General features: G+C 37.8%; 1 protein-coding gene across 1 annotated transcript in view; it reads right to left on the minus strand.

The window, feature by feature from the left end:
• The window catches only part of ENKUR (enkurin, TRPC channel interacting protein), a 29,441-nt gene extending 5,280 nt beyond the window's left edge, over positions 1–24,161 (minus strand). The window contains exons 1-4 of the mRNA XM_065872601.1: positions 23,861–24,161; positions 16,184–16,329; positions 10,427–10,650; positions 1,529–1,675 (exon numbers count right to left, since the gene is read on the minus strand). Coding sequence (XP_065728673.1) covers positions 1,529–1,675; positions 10,427–10,650; positions 16,184–16,329; positions 23,861–23,937 — 594 coding nt within the window. The 5' untranslated portion in view covers positions 23,938–24,161. The remainder of the gene's footprint in view (positions 1–1,528; positions 1,676–10,426; positions 10,651–16,183; positions 16,330–23,860) is intronic.
• Between the last annotated feature and the right edge of the window lie 549 nt (positions 24,162–24,710).

The following is a 24,710-nucleotide window of genomic DNA, read 5'->3' on the forward strand; positions in this document are numbered from 1 at the left end:
ATTGTCTATCAAAGTGTCTACAAAGAAACTCTGTAGTGACCACATCAGGAAGCTGAGGGCTGCTGACCTACTAAGGAGGTGCCGAGGGAAGAGCCTTTTCCTTCCCAGGGAAGTTCTTCCCTTCTTTTCCTATTTTTCTTAGATGTAAAAACCTGGCTTTCACAAAAACATGTATATTTTAAGAATGGCAGAATCTGATGGAGGGAGGAGGGAAGGAGGGAGGGAGAGAGGGAGGGAGGGAACCAAAGAACAGTGCTCTTCCTGAAAATGACCGGCCGAGTCCCACTTCCACGTGTGCCAGCCTTCTTGCCTGCCTGTCTCCCTTCCTTCTCTCCAGCGCACCATTATTAATCACCTGTGTTTATACTGGGCACTAGGTTAGGCATTGCAGAGATTGCTGGCAACAAAGAGACAGGGTCCCTGCCCTCGGGCCACTCCTGCTGTCTGGGATATCCTCTTACTCTGCAGTTTAAGGCTCAGCTAAAGACCTACCTACGTCCTGCACTGGATGTTCATGCCTGCGAACCTTATGAAAAACATATGATCTGTACACACACACATCTTTCTATATGTACATAGATACACAGCACCTCTTATCAATTAAATTACAACATTATCCACAGCAGAAATTTTATTTTATGCCCCTTGGGGCTTAGCATGATACTCTATGCAGAACAGACATTTAATAAATGTTTGTTGATGATTGGGATAACACTGATAAAATGCTAAGATTTTATAACAGCATATGAATCCATTTTTCAATAGAAATTAATGTTGTAAAAAGAGGGTTTTTTTTTCTGTTTTGAAAAGGTCACTAGAAATGACTTTGTAGAAAGCTTTCAAAGTAACAAAAAGAATAAAGTAGTATTTTTACCTCTATAAGAGAGCACAACTATAGAACAGTGTCCGTAGGTACTTAACAAATACTCTCTAAAGATGCTGGAGCAACGGTGCTCACACCCCCCAATATTTTAAATGCTTCAGATAGAAGTCTTGCATTAAAAACTCCAGTGTAAGTGTCTTTAAGTCTGTTTTATTCCAAATAAAGAAAACACATGTAAAGCCTAACACCTGGTTATTTTAAAATCTGGACACTTGCTTATAAGAAAGAAAAAAAAAGTTGGTCTAGGGACAGTTTCAATTATTCTAGAGCTCCACCTAGTGAAAAGTATCTATCTTATGGATATTATTTTTGAAAAATTCAGGGGCATGGGAATGAAAATCAAAATGCTTTTTTACTTTATTTATGCACATTCATTGAAGGAGAAGCTTAGCTTGCTTATGACACTACTTCAGGAAGAAACAGAAGCTCACCTAGTTGGAAACAAATTATTATTCAACAGTCCCTATATCACAACTTTTTGCTCTCCCCAAGAGCCAGCTTTGTTGCATGCAGTTGTCACTATAATCAAAAGAGAGTGTTCTGATTTCAAAATCAAAGTGCGGGCCTTAATAATCACTGATGGTGGACCTTTCTTTCAGAGATGTTTTAAAGAGTTACACATGAATGTAAACTTCAGACGCTTACCTGCAGAACTGCCTCCCTTTCTTCATCAGATAGCCTTTTCATAGCTGCTTCCCTGAGGTTTTCCTGGATATAGTTATCATACTCTTCCTGGGCTTTCTTCACTTCTTCATTTCGCTTACGTATGTAATCAGGCGTGACACCATAACCCTTGTAAGGATTTTTCAGGAAAAAAAAAAAAAATCAACATCCTGAAAGTAATCTTACATATGTGTACATACCAACCAATGATTAGGAGCAAAAGAAATGTTACAGACTTAAAGCCTTTGCTCAAAACACTGCAAGTTAACAAAAGTCAGTGAATTTTTTCTTTTTCCTATTTGGAACTAGTTGATTCTGGTCATTCAAAACCATCTGTGCTGTTATCATGGCTGTTTGTTTTCCCTCTTTTGAATGTTCCCAGTGCCTGTTCTTGGCTGATGGCTTGGCCCTTACTTTACCCCAAGGAACTGGATTTTCTTTATTTCTTTTAGGTGCTTCAGATTTTACTTTGAAATATCTCAAATATCTTAAGGTCTCTTGTGCATTATCTCATAAAAAGAAAAAAAAAAAGGAAGATAAATGCTTCCAATGCATTGTAAGAACAAACTCTTAAAGATGCTAGGCACATCTGCTTTAAGAAAAAAGTTGACGTGGGCCCCTTAGGTTGTTTTTGGAACAACAAAATACAATCTTAGGCTCCTGGGCAGCTTAACAAGGACTGACAGTGAAGCAATCAGCTATGATTCTTTCAAGTTAGTGAATGTGTCGATACCACTGTGTAGAGAAACAGAACTACTCCCTGTTCATTCTTCAAAGCATTATTTGAGGATGTACTTGGTGCTAGCTACACTAGTGAATAAGAAAGGAAAAGTTTCTGTCCTCATGGAATGTGCATTCTGTAGTGAGAGAAACTCACCAAAAATAAAGTATGAAATAATATATATAAGTGCTCCACAGTAAAATACAGTAAGAAAAAAGAAAGTCATGAGAGCTATTTGAGATAAATAAAGATGTCAGAGAAGACCAGAGGGCAGACAGCAGAAGCAAGAAGAACTACAATCCTGCAGTCTGTAGAACAAAAACCACATTCACAGAAAGAGAGACAAGATGAAAAGGCAGAGGGCTATGTACCAGATGAAGGAACAAGATAAAACCCCAGAAAAACAACTAAATGAAGTGGAGATAGGCAACCTTCCAGAAAAAGAATTCAGAATAATGAGAGTGAAGATGATCCAGGACCTCGGTCAAAGAATGGAGGCAAAGATCGAGAAGATGCAATAAATGTTTAACAAAGACCTAGAAGAATTAAAGAACAAACACCCAGAAGAATTAAAGAAGAAACAAACAGAGATGAACAATACAATAACTGAAATGAAAAATACACTAGAAGGAATCAATAGCAGAATAACTGAGGCAGAAGAACAGATAAGTGACATGGAAGACAGAATGGTGTAATTCACTGCCATGGAACAGAATAAAGAAAAAAGAATGAAAATAAATGAAGACAGCCTAAGAGACCTCTGGGACAACATTAAATGCAACAACATTTGCATTATAGGGGTCCCAGAAGGAGAAGAGATAGAAGAAGGATCCGAGAAAATACTGGAAGAGATTATAGTCGAAAACTTCCCTAACATGGGAAAGGAAATAGCCACCCAAGTCTAGGAAGTGCAGAGAGTCCCAGGCAGGATAAACCCAAGGAGAAACACACTGAGACACACAGTAATCAAATTGACAAAAATTAAAGACAAAGAAAAATTATTGAAAGCAGCAAGGGAAAAATGACAAATAATATACAAAGGAACTCCCATCAGGTTAACAGCTGATTTCTCAGCAGAAACTCTATAAGCCAGAAGGGAGTGGCATGATATATTTAAAGTGATGAAAGGGAAGAACCTACAACCAAGATTAGTCTACCTGGCAAGTATCTCATTCAGATTTGATGGAGAAATCAAAAGCTTTACAGACAAGCAAAAGCTAAGAGAATTCAGCACCACCAAACCAGTCCTAAAACAAATGCTAAAGGAACTTCTCTAAGTGGGAAACACAAGAAAATAAAACGACCTACAAAAGCAAATGCATCACAGTTAAGAAAATGGTAATAGGAACATACATATGGATAATTACCTTAAACATGAATGGATTAAATCCTCCAACCAAAAGACACGGGCTTGCTGAATGGATACAAACACAAGACCCATATATATGCTGTCTACAAGAGACCCACATCAGACCTAGGGACACATAAAGACTGAAAATGAAGGGATGGAAAAAGATATTCCATGCAAATGTAAATCAAAAGAAAGCTGGAGTAACAATACTCATATCAGATAAAACAGACTTTAAAATAAAGAATGTTACAAGAAACAAGGAAGGACACTAAATAATGATCAAGGGATCATTCCAATAAAAAGATATAACAAATATAAATATATATGCCCCCAACATAGGAGCACCTCAATATATAAGGCAACCGCTAACAGCTATAAAAGAGGAAATCGACAGTAACACAGTAATAGTGGGAGACTTTAACACCTCACTTACACCAATGGACAGATCATCCAATGAGAAAATTAATAAGGAAACACAAGCTTTAAATGACACAATAAACCAGATAGAATTAATTGATATTTATAGGACATTCCATCCAAAAATAGAAGATTACACTTTCTTCTCAAGTGCACATGGAACATTCTCCAGGATAGATCACATCTTGGGTCACAAATCAAGCCTCAGTAAAGTTAAGAAAATTGAAATCATATCAAGCATCTTTTCTGACCACAACGCTATGAGATTAGAAATCAATTACAGGGAATAAAACCACAAAAAACACAAACACATGGAGGCTAAACAATACATTACTAAATAACCAAGAAGTCAAAGAGGAAATCAAAAAATATGTAGAAACAAATGACAATGAAAACACGACGATACAAAACCTATGGGAGGCAGCAAAAGCAGTTCTAAGAGGGGAGTTTACAGCAATACAAGCCTCCCTCAAGAAACAAGAAAAATCTCAAATAAACAATCTAACCTTACACCTAAAGGAAATAGAGAAAGAAGAACAAACAAAACTCAAAGTTAGTAGAAGGAAAGAAACCATAAAGAGCAGAAATAAATGAAATAGAAACAAAGGAAACAATAGCAAAGATCAATAAAAATAAAAGCTGGTTCTTTGAGAAGATAAACAAAATTGACAAACCATTGGACAGACTCATCAAGAAAAAGAGGGAGAGGACTCAAATCAATAAAATTAGAAATGAAAAAGGAGAATTTACAACAGACACCGCAGAAATACAAAGCATCCTAAGAGACTACTACAAGCAACTCTATGCCAATAAAATGGACAACCTGGAAGAAATGGGCAAAGTCTTCGAAAGGTATAACCTTCCAAGACTGAACCAGGAAGAAATAGAAAATATGAGCAGACCAATCACAAGTAATGAAATTGAAACAGTGATTAAAAATCTTCCAACAAACAAAAGTCCAGGACCAGATGGCTTCACAGGTGAATTCTATCAAATATTTAGAGAAGAGCTAACACCCATGCTTCTCAAACTCTTCCAAAAAATTGAAGAGGAAGGAACACCCTCAAACTCATTCTATGAGGCCACCATCACCCTGATACCAAAACCAGACAAAGATACTACAAAAAAAGAAAACTACAGACCAATATCACTGATGAATATAGTCAACAAAATACTAGCAAACAAAATCCAACAATACATTAAAAGGATCATACACCATGATCAAATAGGGTTTATCCAGGGATGCAAGGATTCTTCAATATATGCAAATCAATCTATGTGATACACCATATTAACAAACTGAAGAATAAAAACAATATGATCTTCTCAATAGATGCAGAAAAAGCTTTTGACAAATTCAACACCCATTTATGACAAAAACTCTCCAGAAAGTGGGCATAGAAGGAACCTACCTCAACATAATAAAGGCCATATAAGACAAACGCACAGCAAATATCAGTCTCAATGGTAAAAAACTGAAAGCATTTCCTCTAAGATCATGAACAAGACAAGGATGTCCACTCTCGCCACTATTATTCAACACAGTTTTGGAATTCCTAGCCACGGCAATCAGAGAAGAAAAATAAAAGGAATACAAATTGGAAAAGAAGAAGTAAAACTGTCACTGTTTGCAGATGTCATGACACTATACATAGAGAATCCTAAAGATGCCACCAGAAAACTACTAGAGCTAATCAATGAATTTGGTAAAGTTGTAAATAATTACATAAGTAATGCACAGAAATCTATTGCATTCTTATACACTAATGATGAAAAATCTGAAAGAGAAATTAAGGAAACACTCCCATTTACCACTGCAACAAAAAGAATAAAATACCTAGGAATAAACCTACCAAGGGAGACAAAAGACCTGTATGCAGAAAACTATAAGACACTGATGAAAGAAATTAAAGATGATACAAACAGATGGAGAGATATACCATGTTCTTGGATTGGAAGAATCACTATTGTGAAAATGACTATACTACCCAAAGCAATCTACAGATTCAATGCAATCCCTATCAAATTACCAATGGCATTTTTTATAGAACTAGAACAAAAAATCTTAAAATTTGTATGGAGACACAAAAGACCCCGAATAGACAAAGCAGTCTTGAGGGAAAAAAACGGAGCTGGAGGAATCAGACTCCTTGACTTCAGACTATACTACAGAGCTACAGTAATCAAGACAATATGGTACTGGCACAAAAACAGAAATATAGATCAATGCAACAGGATAGAAAGCCCAGAGATAAACCCACGCACATATGGTCACCTTATCTTTGATAAAGGAGGCAAGAATATACAGTGGAGAAAAGACAGCCTCTTCAATAAGTGGTACTGGGAAAACTGGACAGCTACATGTAAAGGAATGAAATTAGAACACTCCCTAACGCCATACACAAAAATAAACTCAAAATGGAATAGAGACCTAAATGTAAGACTGGACACTATAAAACTCTTAGAGGAAAACATAGGAAGAACACTCTTTGAATAAATCACAGCAAGATCTTTTTTGATCCACCTCCTAGAGTAATGGAAATAAAAACAAAAATACACAAATGGGACCTAATGAAACTGAAAAGCTTTTGCACAGCCAAGGAAACCATAAACAAGATGAAAAGACAACCCTCAGAATGGGAGAAAATATTTGCAAACGAATCAATGGACAAAGGATTAATCTCCAGAATATATAAACAGCTCATGCAGCTCAATATTAATGAAACAAACAACCCAATCCAAAAATGGGCAGAAGACCTAAATAGACATTTCTCCAAAGAAGACATACAGATGGCCAAGAAGCACATTAAAAAACTGCTCAACATCACTAATTATTAGAAAAATGCAAATCAAAATTACAATGAGGTATCACCTCACACCAGTTAGAATGGGCATCATCAGAAAATCTACAAACAAGAAATGCTGGAGAGGGTGTGGAGAAAAGGGAACCCTCTTGCACTGTTGGTGGGAATGTAAATTGATACAGCCACTATGGAGAACAGTATGGAGGTTCCTTAAAAATCTAAAAATAGAATTACCATATGACCCAGCAATCCAACTACTGGCATATACCCAGAGAAAACCATAATTCAAAAGGACCAATGCACCCCAATGTTCATTGCAGCACTATCTACAATAGCCAGGACATGGAAGCAACTTAAATGCCCATCAACAGACAAATGGATAAAGAAGATGTGGTACATATATGCAATGGAATATTACTCAGCCATAAAAAGGAACAATATTAGGTCATTTGTAGAGACGTGGATGGATCTAGAGACTGTCACACAGAGTGAAGTAAGTCAGAAAGAGAAGAACAAATATCGTATATTAATGCATATAGGTGGAACCTAGAAAAATGGTACAGATGAACCAGTTTGCAGGGCAGAAACAGAGACAGAGATGTAGAGAACAAACATATGGACACCAAGGGGGGAAAGCAGAGGGGGGTGGTGGTGGTGGGATGAATTGGGAGATTGAGATTGACATGTATACACTAATATGTATAAAATGGATAACTAATAAAAACCTGATGTATAAAAAAATAAATTTAAGTTAAAAAAAAAAGATGTCAGGGAAGACCTCTCTGAGGAAGTAGCTGTTGTGAGATATGAGTCATTAAAACTATTCACAAATATTCTGGTTCTTCTCCTTCTAGGCACTTGGTATGACAATATTTCCCTGCTCCCCTTCAAGTAAGATGCAGCCTGTGACCTGAATTTCCCCATGTGAGTAGAAGTAATGTCCTTTTTGGGTAGAAGCCTCATGAATTAATGGTTGACTTGTCATGTTCTTTTTCTCTCTGGTATGGTGATGGGTGATGTTTTGGTTTGCCTGGGTCCTGGGGTCAGGACAAGAAGCAGAGCTCCCAACAGTCCTCAATGCACAGGTAGCACAAGCAACCAATAAAACCCAGTTGCTTTTAGTTACTGCAACTTGGGGGTTGTTAGCCACAGCACAACCTAACCTAATCCTGACAATAAGGGATAGAAATCCTAGCTACATATGTGTTCTGGAAAGTTGCAAAGCACTATACAAATAGACTCTAAGAGCTCAGTATTCTGGTAAGTTAGTTTCATGGTAACCAGTCCAATCCATTTCAGGAAACACTGAGGGCAACCCTCATTTCAGCTTAGTACAATCACTGAGGTTCCCAATGATGATTGTGTCATCACAAGTGATTAAATTATATTTGGCACACTCTGTGTAGGAAAAGGAACTACGTCACAAATGGGTAAAAGCTGCAGTGATCTGAAATATTCCTATGTGCTGGATCATTGGGGGTAATGCATAGTATTAATATTAATAATTGCGTATATTATAATATCCGCTCTTTACTGAACTTCTGTTAGGTACCAGGTATTGTGTCAAGTGCTGAATATATTTTATATCATTTCAATCCTCACCATGCTGTGATAAATCTAATAACTTGGTAAAAATCACAGAGTTAAGTAAGTGGCAGAGTTAGAATTTGAAACGCTTGTCTTCCTACTATTGCTATGCAACTCAGGCAAACATCCATGCTTCAGTTTGCGTACACAAAATATTCTCAGGGCACAAATGGGCATGTAATACTTTATTTGGAACTAAAACATGAGGTTCATTCACTTTTAAAAAATGGCCTTGCCTTTAAAAGGACTCACTATCTCACTTACCAATAACAGATTTTTTTTAGCTTAACTCAGATAAGTAGAAAGTAAGTTGAGTTAGTCCTTCGTAAGCCCTGACTGGTTAGCCATCGAGAGTACACTAGGCGCAGAGAATTTGCGTGGCTTCGTAGACAAGCACAGGTAGACTAACCCCGTATTTTTCTGTCTCTGTGATGGAGACTCTCAGTTTCCTGTTCAAGGCAGAAAATGTATTGAAGTGGACAGCTTAGGCAGAAGGCAGCCAGTGTGGCGGTTTGTGGCATGACCATCAAAGGAGAAGGGTTTTTACGTGATGGTGGAGAAAGGATGGATTGGAAATGGCTTTGAAGAGCCAGGAGAATGAAGTTTCTGCTTTTCCACACCCTGTGGGACAAGGACCCCGAAGAGCCTCCAGGGGCCATAGAAGGAGGACGTATCCAGAGAAACTTGAAATCTTTGTAAGCATGAGCTGCCAACTCCAGGATCCCTACTAAGGTCTTCCAAAGGTGTCTCAGCCAGCTGAGTGACAATGGTTTCTCAGGGAATAAGTAGTGTTCTCTGGCAACAGCCTTGAGGTTCCTGTTTTGATGGTGAACAGTCACTGGATTCACCATGGTAGATCACTGGATGACCTCAGTACAAGCCCCTCTTACATGTTACAAATTCCTCTTTTTCTCTTCTTTTCTTCCTTATTTCCTTCCTTTCTTTTTTGCCCAAGTTATTATTATGCATTATTACTCTTTAGGATTTTGTACTCATATACTATGTGTGTTTCCAGCACTTTTGTGCTCTATAAGTATGCAAAGTAAAATAGGTTTTATAGAAGGTATTTTGCATAAGCTTTTTAAATTTTACAGTTCTGTATTTAAACTGCTAAACCCAAGCTTCTATAATTTTCAACAATGAAATTATGTGCCTACCTGATAAGCACCTTTTCAGATAGAAATGAAGGTCCTGAAAAGACTAACTATTGTACAGTACTTTCAAGGTCTGCTTTACTCTAAACCAAACACAAATGAGTATATTCAAACTGAAATAGTACTGTGAATTATTTACAGTACACTGATAGGATGGATGGTTCTAAAGTTGTTTTCCTCTTCATTTCTCTCATTCTGTTAACAAGATAATGTAAACTAATGACTGAATCTTAGGATCTTCTGAAAGGTTATTCCTTCTAGATTTGTAGTAACAACGTGCTTCTAGTGACAATTCCACCTCACCAAAAACAAGTACCTTTCAGAGAATATTTGCTATAAATGTTAAATACATTAATAATTGAAATTACGAAAAACAGTTATAGTTTCCCTCTACTGAACTATATGTTGTTGTTCATTCCAAATTCTCTGTAATTTCATCACACTAGATTTGGACCAAACACGGACTTCAGAGGAACGAGAACTGGCAATCTAGATAATCTGTCCAGTGAGAGCACTATTTTTTTTAATTGAAGTACAGTTGATTTACAATATTATATTAGTTTTAGGTGTACAACGTAGTGGTTCAAAATTTTTATAGATATAAACTCCATTTAAAGTTATTATAAAATGTTAGCTATATTTCCCTTGTATCTTATTTATGTTATCCATAGTAATCTGTACCTCTTAATCCCCTACCCCATTCCAACCCCTTCCCCTCTCCCTCTCCCCACTGGTAACCATTAGTTTGTCAGTGAGGGCACTATTAGTGATAATACAGACAATCATTATGAATACCATATTTAAATTATCTGACTATCAGGTCTTATTAATATATCACAAGGCTACCTTTTTATTGATGTACTTTGGAACTAGTCCTGAAGTTTCAAGGTCATGCTTGTCTCCAGTTCTTTTGTCAACATAAATTGGTTTAGGCTTTTTAGCCACTCCCATAATGACATCGGCTGCATTTGTATTTATAAATTTTTTTTCACTCTGTATTCCCATGACTGGATGGTCCGTCCTCAATGGTACAGGAGGCTTTCTGGGCTCATTCCGTTCCAACTTTTTTTCTGTTAAACATAACATTTCCTTGTTAATATTAAACTATAAATGTGGCTACTCAGTACTATTTATAGCATCCAGATATTTTACCACTAGTATATTAGAGTTTTATTAATAATATATTCAAATATTTAAGGTAAAAATCAGTAATCATAAATGCAAAAGATTAAATGTGACATAATTAATTAGTATGTTGGAGAACAATATAAAAATCTAAGGGAAGAAAATAAACACCCTAAATCATATGCTAGCTAAAAAATTTTTATTAGCTATTGTAAAAACATTTTCTGGGCTTCCCTGGTGGCGCAGTGGTTGAGAGTCCGCCTGCCGATGCAGGGGACACGGGTTCGTGCCCCGGTTCGGGAAGACCCCACATGCCGTGGAGTGGCTGGGCCCGTGAGCCACGGCCACTGAGCCTGCGCGTCCGGAACCTGTGCTCCGCAACGGGAGAGGCCACAACAGTGAGAAGCCCACGTACCGCAAAAAAAAAAAAAAAAAAATTTCTTATAAAGATTTCAATAACAAATGTTCAGTATGCCCATTGAAAAAAGTCCAAAGAAACATTAAAACTTTTTTCTGAGTACCTTCAATATTATGAATAATTGCCTCTTCAGAGGAAAGTTACTGTAAAATCACCAAGTAAATAAATCAAACTTGATGTATCTGATGTATCCAAGAATCTGTGGATGTTTTTCACTAAAACTATTATGATTATAAGGTATAAAAATCATGTAATACCTATGCACCTAACATGCAGCTAAAGAAATGATAAATGACCAATACTGCTGCGGTTTCCTATTCACTCCTCCCTAATTACAGCTCACCACCTAAAATAACTGCTATCCAAAGTTACTTATCTCTCTCTACCACATTCTCTTTATTAGCAGCAGATGAAACTGGCCATTTTTACACAGTCTCTTTGACTTGACCATTCCAACTTATCTATTTTGATACAGCCACATCAAAGTGGTTTGTCAAAATGCTAAAATGTAAAATAATTACACTTTATTTCCAAGAACCGAAGGCAACAACTATCTTGACAAAACCTTACTCAAAGGCTTCCCTGGTGGTGCAGTGGTTAAGAATCTGCCTACCAATGCAGGGGACAAGGGTTCCAGCCCTGGTCCTGGAAGATCCCACATGCTGTGGCGCAACTAAGCCCGTGAACCACAACTACTGAGCTCGTGCACCACAAGAACTAAAGCCCGCCTGCCTACAGCCCGTGCTCCGCAACAAGAGAAGCCACCGCAATGAGAAGCCCACGCACCACAACAAAGAGTAGCCCCCGCTCGCCGCAACTAGAGAAAGCCTGCGCGCAGCAATGAAGACCCAACGCAGCCAAAAACAAGTAAATTAAATAAATTTAAAAAAACAACAAAAAACCCCACCTTACTCAAATCTTAACCCCATCACAACTACTACGGACTTTGACTTTATTCATTTCTGTACTGTTTGAACTTTTAAATCATTTTATATAACTTTTATTATCAGAAAAAAACAATACTTATTATTAAAAGTTTATGAACTGGATTAATCTCTTGTTATAGGCTGAATTGTGTCCCCCTCCCATATTCATACGTCGAAGCCCTAAATGCCAGTACCTCAGAATGGGACTGTAGCTGGACATGCTTTCAAAGAGGGACTTAAGTTAAAATGAGGTCATTAGGGTGAACCCTAATCCAATATGACTGATGTCCTTGTAAAAGGAGGAAATGCGGACACAAACACACACAGAAGGAAGCCATGTGAAGACACAGGGAGAAGACAGCGATCTGTAAGTCAAGGAGAGAGGTCTCAGAAGAAATGAACCCTGGAAACATCCTGATCTTGTTTTTTTGTTTGTTTGTTTTGCTTTGTTATTGGTTTTGTTTTGGGGTTTTTTTGGCCATTCCATGTGGCATGTGGGATCTTAGTTCCCAACCAGGGATCGAACCCATAATCCCGGAAGTGAAGCTCAGGGACCACCAGGGAATTCCCAGTAACACCCTGATTTTGGACTCTAGCTCTCAGAATTGTCACAAAATAAATTTCTGTTTAAGCTACCCCATACTTATTATGGTGGCAGCCTCAGAAAACCAATATACCCCTGATAATTCTACACTCCCCCAGGAAACATTATAAAGGAAGTTTTGAATGTTCACTTATTCATTAATTCATGCAATATACTTTTGTTGAGCAATTACTATGTCCCCAGGTAATGCTCTAGGAACTGTGGTTACAGGAGTGAACAGAAGAGACAAAGTCCCTTTTCTCATGGAGTTTACATTATAGTGGGGGATGAAAAAATAAAAGATAATATGTAGACTATAATGTATATATTAGCTTGAACTATATATAAAATTGTTTACTGTTTTTGACCTACAAAAATGGTTATCTTCTTCCTATTTAACATACTACTGAGATGTTGTGAGCATCGTCAGAAATTGAATTAGGGAGTTCTTCTAAAGCCCGGAGCAGAGAATAAGCCTGTTACAACCCAAATAGCTCCATTCTACCAGATACACCCAAGTCAGGTTGGGTATATCAAGTAAAGTTGGCATAATCAGTTTGCCTAAAAAACAAGAGGCATACATCTTATAGATGATCACATGGGAAACATTTAGAAGCCAGATTTAATTATGAGTTGAAAGCGCATGCAAAGGGCTCCCATAACGATAGCTTTAGAAATGCAATTAAGAGGCAAAACTGAATTCTCAGAAAATGAGGAAACAGTTTAGGAAGACTGATAATTCATTCTTAGTCGAGTAAGTATATTATAAATCTTGGTTGTTTGTGGTTATGTACTGGATGGAGCCTAAAGCCCACCCCCATCTTATCCTTATATCTATCAATATCTAAACATCATATTTTTTTCATCCGAGGAGTAGGGGTTGGCAATGTGGGGTGGCTCAGAAAATGGGGCGAGGATGTCTCTTTACAAATTATTCAGTGGTAATGTTAATAAGTCTGAAGACCAAATGACTGGGTTTCTTTTTAGGCTATAATAAAATGGCAACATCAACACGGTCTCGTAGTCATGCAGATGTTCTACTACTTAAATTTAGAGAAATCTTCTTGTACCTGTTAGGTATTTTTCAGTGTGTCTAGCAAATTATTGTGTTCAGAATGGCAGAATATTCACCAAGAGACTGGCAGTAGCCTTGACCTATATTACCTTTAACTTTGTCTCACTGGACGGGGCTTTTAAAGCTCTTGCAATGCCCTGAATTTCTTAATTATTCCTAAGGCCAATGAAATTTTGTGTTTGTTTTGCCTTATAATGTTTAGAAGAGAAAAGACAGACTTCTTCCCTTTTTCCTTATTTGAAACTTAGGATTTATACAGTTAAGTTATGTACTATGCTTAACCTTGGAGAGGATTCATGAGGACCCAAGTAATATCATTGGTTCTAAGGCACTTAAAGTATTAAATTCCATTTTAAGACTTTCCAGTGTTCTCAAGTGCTTGTGAGTCACAAAATAACAAGACTCCACTTAAGCAAGCTACAAGAGAGGCTTCTGAAGACATGAATTTCAGCATGAATATTGTATTTTCAGACTTGCTTCTTCCACCTTTCCCGATAATGCCCTCATCCTCTGTCACGGCATGAGAGTTATGAGAGAGGATTGTGGGACACATAATATTGCCATAGGGAGAAGTAGTTTCATTTTTGTCAAAAGGCACACCCTAGTTGGGCTTGAGATATTGCATTATCTCCTTGATGCCAGAAGATGGGAAGAGGCTTTTTTTGGGCTGTGTTGGGTCTTCATTGCCGCGCACGCGCTTTCTCTAGGTGCGGCGAGTAGGGGCTACTCTTTGTTGCAGTGTGCAGGGTTCTCATTGCGGCGGCTTCTCTCGTTGCGGAGCTCGGGCTCTAGGCATGTGGGTTTCAGTAGTTGTGGCATGTGGGCTCAGTAGTTGTGGCTCGCGGGCTCTAGACCGCAGGCTCAGTAGTTGTGGCTCACGGGCTTAGTTGCTCTGCGGCATGTGGGATCTTCCCCAACCAGGGCTCAAACCCGTGTCCCTGCATTGGCAGGCGGATTCTCAACCACTGCACCACCAGGGAAGTCACTGAGGCTAACTTTTTAAAATAGATAGACTCATTGCCCTCTTCTCTTTATTATCTGAAAACATCAGGGAAGACATACCCAAGATGGGAAGAAGTTGCTTCCATGAATACCAATAACAATTCCTTTTTCATCCACTCTCCACTATCCTGATGGCCTTTTCCCCTGATATCCATATTCTCTATGACCACAATTGACTACATAATTTGTGAGGCCCAGTACAGAATGAAAATGTGGGGCTCCTTGACAAAAAATTATTAGGCATTTCAAGATGGCAGAAGCAGAGCATTAAACCAAGTGTGGGATCCTCTGAAGCACGGGGCCCTTTGTGACTGTACAGGTAGCACGCCCAAGAAACTGGCTCTCATTCATGAAGGCTCCTCCATTACATCTAACGCCTTCATGGTCCTAATGGTCTTAGAGATCGGAGAGTGTTAAAGCCCATACTCAAGGCTAAAATGAGCCGGATAGTTGCTTCGACAACTGATAGTAATGGTTGTAGTTTTCATCTCTTGCAGAAAAGACCAGACAGGGTTTAGATGCTGAGCTATCTTGCCCACTGAGGTTTAGAACTCTTCTTATGATCATTGTTATTGAATTCATGGAGCTAGTTATGAAGATGGTGGGGAGTGTGGTGCTGGAGGTGGGGTTTTATCAGATAGTCCAAGATGTAGTTCAAGATGCTTGCACCATCAAAGGAAAGTCTATTTGGGGGGCAACTTGGCATTCTCCACTCTCTTTTTCTACTACATTGTGGGGTTTTTTGAGAACTTTTTTTTTTTTTTTGAGAACTTTTATTTAAAATATTTTTTCACTGAAGTATAGTTGATGTATAATACTGATATTATATAAGTTACAGGTGTACAATATAGTGATTTTTAAAGGTTATACTCCATTTATAGTTATTATAAAATATTGGCTATATCCCCTGTGTTGTACGATATATCCTTGTATCTTATTTTATACATAATATTGTACCTCTTAACCCCCTGCTTCTGTTTTGCTCCCTCCCTCTTCCCTCTCATCACTGATAACAACGGGTTTGTTCCGTGAGTCTGCTTCTTTTCTGTTATATTCACAAGTTTGTTGTATTTTTTAGATTCCACACATACGTGATGTCATACATTTCCCTGTCTGACTTATTTCACTTAGCATAATACCCTCCAAGTTCACCCACATTGCTGCAAATGGCAATATTTCATTCTTCGTTATGGTTGAGTAGTATTCCATTGTATACATATACCACATCTTCTTTATCTATTAATCTGCTGATGGGCACTTAGGTTGCTTCCATGTCTTGGCAACTGTAAATAATGCTGCTATGAACACTGGGGTGCATCTACTATGTTCTTGACTTCTGCTTTCTCCTAGCCTCTCATATTCTGTTTAATATGAGGGAAAGTTGCTATCACTGTAAACATTTAATATTCACAGACAAAATAATTTTAAATTATCTGCTAACACTTTTAATATTAAAAAGAGTGATAAAACCTACTGGGTGGTAGAGTTTTTTCCTTTGAATGTTTCTTCAGGAAATCCTTTGGAGAAGGTACTTCAAGTTTTGCTGGTCCCATAGTTTTCATTGCAGTTTTAAATTTTTGCTTCTCATCTTTTACAGCTGCCTTAAAAACTGATACATACCTAAAATTAAAAGAAAAAGTTGTAGCATTTACATTTCTAGTAAAAATTATTTAAAGTTTATATAAAGGATATACATTTCTAATTTATATATATCTATATTCATTTGGAGATAGCTATAAAGCAGAATTATCCGACTCCATCAGGCTTAGGCAAGCTAGATGGAACCTGTGCCCTAAGAAAAACGTGCCAGGATAAAGATGGTCATAGTATTTCCTTATTATCCTTTGAATATCTGTAGCATCTATAGTGATGTCACCTCTCCCATTCCTGATATTGGTAATTTATGTCTTCTCTCTCTTTTTTTTTTTTTTGCTGATAAGCCTAGCTAAGGGCTTATTAATTTTATTGATTTCTTAAAAAACCAGCTTTTCATTGATTTTCTTTAATGTTCACGTTTTCCATTTCAATGATTTCTGCACTGATCTTTACTATTTCTTATTTGGAGTTTAATTTGCTTTTCTTTTTCAAAATTTTTTTTTTTTTTTTAGTTTCTTAAGGTACAAGTTTAGATATTTGACCTTAAACCTTTATACTTATCTAATAGAAGCTATAAAATTAAAAAAATACCTTTTTAATTCCCTTCTGATATCTTCTTTGGCTTAGGAGTTTGTTTAGATGTGTTTTGCTTAATCTCCAAATATTTGGGGATTTTCCAGATACCTCTTTGATTTCTAATTAATTTTTACTGTGGTTAAAGAATATAATTGTAAAATTTCAATCCTTTAAGATTTTCTGACACTTGTTTTATGGCACAAAGCATAGTCTATCTTGGTAAATGTTCTACATACACTGGAAAAGAAAGTGCACACTGCTGCTGTTGGCTGGAGTGTTCTATAAATGACAATTAGGTCAAACTGGTTGGAAGTATTTTCAAGTGTTCTAATAATCATTGAAAGAGAGATGCGGAAATCTCTGACTATAACTGTGGATTTGTCTATTTCTTCTTTTAGTTCTATCGGGTTTTGCTTCATGTATTTTGAAGCTCTATTAGTAGGTGCATAGCATTTAGAATACCTTCTTGAAATACTAATCACTTCAATATTATGAAATAATATTCTATATCCCTTTTAAAATTCTGTGCTCTAAAAATCTACTCTGTCTGATATTAATATAACCAGTCCACATTCCTTTGATTTATGGTAACAGCATTTTTCCATTCTTTGACTTTTTACTTACTTGTGTCTGTATTTTTAAGGGGATTTTCTTAGGGAAAGCATAGAAGTTTTATCCTTTCAAAGGGTTTCATTTCTTTGGTGTATTTAGACCATTCACATTTAATGTGATTTTTAAAATATGTTTGTGTTTAAATTTTCCATCTTGCTATTTGTTTTCTACATACCCCATTGCTGGTTCTTCCTTATTTTATTCTGCCTTATTTTTTGTTTTTGTTTTATTTTGTGGAAGTTCTAAGGTTTACAATATACATGTTTAACTGATCACAGCCTACCTTCAAGTATTGTTATGTCACTTCACATAGGACATAAGAACCTTACAAAAGAATACTTGCATTTACCCCTCCCCCACCTTTATCCTAATGTTATATGTGTGTTATGAAACCCGTAATTCATTGTTATTACTTTCCCTTTAAAAAGCCAAATAAATTAAAAAGAAATTCAGAAATAAATTTGAAAAGAAGAAACTTTAATATTTACCCATATATTTACCATTTTATGTGTTCTTTATTTCATTGTGTAAATCCAAATTTCCAACTCATACCCTTTTCTTACGCATTATGGACTTTTAAACTTCTGGCTTCCACTGTTTCTGATATTTGCTGACCTACTTTCTTCCTCTTTATGTAATGTTTCTTTTTTCCTTGGCCGTTTTTAGGATTTTTCTCTTTATTACTGGTTTTAAGAAATTTTATGTTAATGGCCCTTGGTATGGTTTCCTCTCCCTCCTCCTTCTCCTTTCCCTGCTTGGGGCTCATTACGATGCTTGGATTTGTGGATTTAGAGATTTCATTAATTTTGTCAAAATTTTGACCATTATTCAAATCTTTGTTCTGTATCTCTACTCTCCTTCTGGGACTCTAATTACACTTGTATTACGTTGCTTGACGTTGTCCATAGCTCACTGATTCTGTTTTCCTTTTCAGTTTTTTTTTTCTCTCATTTTCATTTTGTATTGTTCTAGTATTACTATGTCTTCAAATTCAACAATATTTTCTTATTCAGTGTCTCAGCTGCTATTATTCCCATTAAGTGTACTATTTTCATTTTAGACATGGTATTACTTATGTCTTCAAGTTAGATTTGGGGTTTTATTTACCCTTCTATTTCTCTCCATACCTTGCTCATGTTTTCCTCTGCCTTTTTGAACACATGGAGAATATTTAAAATAGTGGTTTTAATCTCCTTGTCTACTAATTCTCTCACTGATGTCATTTCTTTGTCTGTTTGTACTGACTGATTTTTCTCTTGGTTATACATTGTATTTCTGGGTCCAGGAGCTTTCAGTCTATTTCTGATTTGGCCCTACCACTGAGGCAATATATTTCTGAGGGCACTACTCAATCCCTTGCATCTTAGGAGGAGTTTCCACTCTGGTTGGTGGGAATATAAACTTTATCTGGCTCTGCTGCCTTCTGTTGGCTATTTCCCTGGCCTTGGTAGTTTCAACATACAAAAGTACTGTCAACCAAAGACTTCAGGGAAATTCTCCTGCATACTTCTATCGTTCTCTATATATGTAGTTCTTTCCTCTCTGGTACTCCTGTGCTGTGAACTCTACATGCCTTGACTACCTCAAACTCTGAACTTTGTTTCTTTAACTCAGAGAAACTGCTGGATTTTGTTTTAATTTCTCTTTCCTGGACTTTTGTCTGGAGATTCTCTCCAGAGACTATGTTGGGACAACTGTAGGACTTGTTTCCCTTCTCTTAGGGATGACTGCTCTGTGTTGCTTGTCCAGTGCCTGAAAAACCATTGTTTTACATATATTTTTCTGGTGTTTTAGTTGTTTAAGGTGAGAGGGTAAATTCCACTCTTGATTGGAAGCAGACGTTCAGCTATACCACTTTTAATACTTTGTATTCTCATCTTACTATGTAGGTAAGTTTGTGTGGAGAAACATTCAATTGTTTCTTGCTTTTAGAAGACTTTCCTTAATCATGAACTAAATGTCTGGGAATTAACTATGGTCCAAACTGAATGAGCTCACTAGATACCATCAGGAAATAATGTTCAATCCAAATCTGTGCCTTGAAATTCCCAGGGAAGTTGGAATTGGCAGATATGATCCCTTAATAAAATAACTTCCTCTGCAGTAAAAAGGAGTGCGTATACCCTCACCTTTTAAAAATCTGCAATCTTGTGATTCATTACACTATTCTTTGTGAGTTGAAAGCTTACCATCTGTTATAGAAAACAAGATATTCTATTCTATATGAATAATAATTTTTTAATTTTTCCAAATTACAAAAACTTTTTTAAATGATGAAACTAACGTAATGGTATATGTCCATTATATCTCAACAACAGCAAAAAGGAATAAAGATCTAGGTTCCCTCCATCTCCTCAATTCATTTTCCAGAAAAAATTATGTTTTCTATATCTCTATTTATGTATGAATTGTAACTTGATTTTTAAAACTTAATATAGGGGCTTCCCTGGTGGCGCAGTGGTTAAAATCCGCCTGCCAATGCAGGGGACACGGGTTCAAGCCCTGGTCTGGGAAGATCCCACATGCCACGGAGCAACTAAGCCCGTGTGCCACAACTACAGAGCCTGTGCTCTAGAGCCCACGAGCCACAACTACTGAGCTCATGTGCCACAACTACTGAAGACCGTGCACCACAATGAAGAGTAGTCCCTGCCCACTACAACTAGAGAAAGCCTGCACACAGCAACGAAGACCCAACACAGCCAAAAATAAATAAATAAAATAAATTTATTTTTTAAAAAACTTAATATAATGTGATACCTTTCCATGTTAGTACACATAAAGCTTACTTTCTTTTCTTTTTTTTATTGCATCTTTAAATTCTATAGCACTTTACAATTTTCAAAAGTTTCACCCACATTGTTTCATATAATCCCATAATAATCCTTTTTTCCCCCACCCCCTATATTACCCTTCCCCCCTTCCCTCTCCCCATTGGTAACCACTAGTTTGCTCTATCTGTGAGTCTGCTTCTTTTTTGTTTTATCCACTAGTTTGTTGTATTTTTTAGACTCCACATATAAGTGATATCACACAGTATTTGTCCTTCTCTGTCAGACTTATTACACTTAGTATAATGCCCTCCAAGTCCATGCATGTTGCTGCAAATGGAAAAATTTCATTCTTTTTTTTATGGTGGAGTAGTATTCCATTGTATATATACACCACATCTTCTTTATCCATCCATTTATTGATGGACACTTAGCTTGCTTCCATCATACTTTCTTTTCAATAGCTGCATTTTATTCCATTTTCTGGATAGTGTGGTTTTATTATAAAGATCCAGAGGGTGACTTTATTAGACAACTGGCCTTACTTTCTACTTTTTATTAGATGTGGGCTATAGATTAATTATTCTAAAACTAAAGTTATCTTCAATAGACGTATCATACTTGCACTTATTTTCTTGCCAATAGTCACCACATAGTCATATTAAATCTGTAGATACACACTTCTAAAGCAGTTTATCTTAAAGAGCACACAGAGAACTACAGACCAAGAGTTGGTACAGTTTGATAATGCTTGTTTGAGATTTTTTTTATCCTAATGGGTTAGATGAACATCTGGTTAACTACTGTTCTTTGTTTTGTTTTAAATGTCAGGCCAATATTATTGCAGCACTGGTCAATTGTGTAGAATTTTGGGACCTAGACTGCTCATAGCTCACTGTTCAACAGGAAGAGGGTGCCCTTCATCCCACTTTGATTACATATATCCATTTTCTAAATTATCATTTAGCATCTGCATCTCTCATTAGGGTTTTCAATAATACATGGTTTTACTGTTAACCAACATTTTAATGTTTATCTTCCAGTTCCCCAAGGAGCCTGTAACCTCTGAGGTAAGGGAGATCACAGTGCTGTCAACTGTTGGTTCCCCCAAGGAATCCACCTCTTTGTGAAAGCTGGACGATCATTTTGCCAGTCTTGCAAAGAGCTGCAGTGAGCTTTACTGAAGTTGGGTTTATAACTCAGTGATGCAAACAAGGCTTGCAGCTTAATATATTTCTTTCTTAGCATGAATTTGTACTGCAGTAAGGGGATTGGGTAAGGGCAAGTTTGTGTTACTGTGGTGAGAAAGAATTGGTTAAATGTTTTATTATGCTCTGTTTTTTATAAATTAGTGTTTTGCATGCATGACATCTTGTCAAATTAAAAACTCATGGCTGTGCTGACAGTGGAGCCTAACTTCACCCTAATGCAATGAGTTCTTTGCCATCACATTTGGATGCCTTCTATTCCTTTCACCGTAGGTTAGTTTTTTCTCCTTACTCCTTCAGAGTAAATCAAGTTTGTGCTGTCACTCCAACATTGCCCAAGGGCAATGTTATACACTAATAGGGGTTCAGTAAGTGCCTGCCAAATGAATAAAGATTTTTCCTATAAAATTTCTTGAAAAAGTCACCTAGATGCAGTAAAGCTTTTAAATTTACCAAAAAACAAAACGCCTATTTAATAAACTATCTTAACATTCAAATACAGTATTCTATGGAAAATATAATCAGCCAGTGAGTTATACAGAGAAACTTTATCTTGTACAATATACAGGAATTTTCGACCAAAAGTCCATTCAGCAATAGTTAATTTGAACACTTCTCATAAACTCTACAACTGTACCATATCTTACTTTGAATTCCTATTTCTAACTTCTACTAGATTTTGAGAAGCTAATGAAAAACAAAATAGGGATTGGTTTGGTTAAAAACAGATACTCAAGCTTAAAAGTGGAAGGATCTGCCCTCTTGTTGAAGATGTTATGCACCCCAAGCAATTACTAGTAAAGATAATTGATAATTAGATGTGAAAGACCTTAAGGATTATCTAGTTCATTTAGTTTGTTTTACAGATCAGAAAACAAATGAAAATGTATTCATGATCACAAAACCGATTAGTTGCAGAGCCTGTTTTTTTGTTTTTTATTTTTAGCCCACTGCTCTTGCAATGCGGTTTTGCCTTGGATCAGGAAAAAGAGAAAGGTAAAAGCTGCAAAAATCCTAGGAGGAATGAGATTTTCTCTATCAGTTACCTTCTTTTCTCCCCATAGAATTAAGTAAGTGCTAAGTCCCAGGAGACTAACTGGGATGTTTACTGTGTGGTTTTCTTTTCGAAATTTGGGGAATTAGAGGGGGTCCTAACAGCTACATGAAAATATTAACTCAATGACATATCTTTGGGTCTCTATCAATCCACTCTTCCTTCATCAGATCAAGAAAAGACCTTAGAGGGACTTCCCTGGTGGCACAGTGGTTAAGAATCCACCTGCCAATGCAGGGGACACAGGTTCGAGCCCTGGTCCAGGAAGATTCCATACGCTGTGGAGCAACTAAGCCCGTGTGCCACAACTACTGAGTCTGCGCTCTAGAGCCTGTGAGCCACAACTACTGAAGCCTGTCTGCTACAACTACTGAAGCCCACGCGCCTAGAACCTGTGCTCCGCAACAAGAGAAGCCACCTCAGTGAGAAGCCCACGCACAGCAACAAAGAGTGGCCCCCGCTCGCCGCAACTAGAGAAACCCTGCATGCAGTAATGAAGACCCAATGCAGTCAAAAATAATAAATAAATTTATTTTTTAAAAAAGAAAGAGGGCTTCCCCGGTGGCGCAGTGCTTGAGAGTCTGCCTGCCGATGCTGGGGACGCGGGTTCGTGACCCGGTCCGGGAGGATCCCACGTGCCGCGGAGCGAGCGGCTGGGCCCGTGAGCCATGGCCGCTGGGCCTGCGCATCCAGAGCCTGTGCTCCGCAACGGGAGAGGCCACGGCAGTGAGAGGCCCGCGTACCGCAAAAAAAAAAAAAAAGAAAATGACAACTTGGTTTAAAAAAAAAAAAAAAGACCTTAGAAACTACCTCATCCATTTATTTTATTTCACCAATCAAAAAACTGAGGCTCAGAAACAAATAGGAATTTATACTTGACAATACTCTTGGGGAAAAAAAATAAGCATTATCCCTTTATACAGGGAGCAGTAGTCAGAGACAAAACAATTAACTCCTGAAACCAAGTTTCAAGTATCCTAACACAGGATAATAAAATTGTGATTTTCTCTTTTCAACAATAAGAAATTTCAGGCTATGTTGTATGCCACATCATACATGCACAATTAAATTACAAACAATCACATACGTATTAAAAGGAGGCTAACATAAGAAAACGGCCCTCTCACAGCACCAGGCTACCCTCTCTGTGAATTGTGAGATGCTAAATACTTATATTTTGCAAACTCTTATTTAAGAAGTTGTCATCCAAGGCTACTTCATTGAGACAAAAATACACGTTCTCTCGTTTTGAAAGTGATATGATGCTTATTTAATCCTGAAATGGAACAGTAATTCCCCATTTTTGTTTCAAGTGGTAATCTTTGCTTACGTACCGAGGAGGCGGGGGAGGTTCCTTCCAGTCACTGGGTATGAGGTTATAAATGCTCTCAGAAGAGCACGTTGGATCCATGGCCACCAAATGAGTCCTTAAAACTACTCAGCTTTTTTCCTCATTATACCAATATCTCCATCCCTTTCTTCATCGCTTCCCCTTTCCTCTCCTATTCTCTTGCCTTCTCAAGAAACTAAGGCTTCTCTCTTTCACACAATTCCCCTTTGACGTCTTCTTAGCTGTCCTCTCTTGAGAAGAAAATAAAATCTCTCTTCTATTACTCTTGGGATCACTTAGCGTTGTTGACGGCGCGACTGCCTTGGAAACAGTTACTAGGCAACGGGGAAGTGGAAGGTGGCCCTGCAAACTACCTTTCCTCTCTTCCCTCTCTCCGCAGCTCCTTTTCTCTCAGAGAACTTCAACGTGAAAACCACTGTTTATATGTACCTTTGGGAGTAAAGGGGTGAAGACTGGCGTCCCCTTAAAAATGTTGCTCTTTCCTGTTTCTGTGTATTTGGAGAAAAAGATAAACTCTAGCAGAGACACGCGCGGCACCGAACCCGGCGTGCTGGCGTCGCACACTAACATTCTTGTGCGCAGGTGCCTACCCGGTGGGGGCGGGGCGAGCGGCTGAGGCCACGCTGTCGCACGTCCGACGTCGGCAGCGGGACGAGAGAGGGAGGAGCCCGAGGAGAGGAGCAGGCTCGGGTGGGTGGAGCGCGGGACGAGTCACTTACCCGGTGCTGGGCTGCTCCGGCCGTGGGCGTGGCACGAGGACGTGGAAGCCGACCTCGGCGCAGGCGCAAAGGCCGCTGTGCGGGAGCCGGGTGGGCCTAGCGAGGCCTGGGCTC

Source organism: Phocoena phocoena, chromosome 2, assembly GCF_963924675.1.
Source record: "Phocoena phocoena chromosome 2, mPhoPho1.1, whole genome shotgun sequence".
Taxonomy (NCBI): Eukaryota; Metazoa; Chordata; class Mammalia; order Artiodactyla; family Phocoenidae; genus Phocoena; species Phocoena phocoena.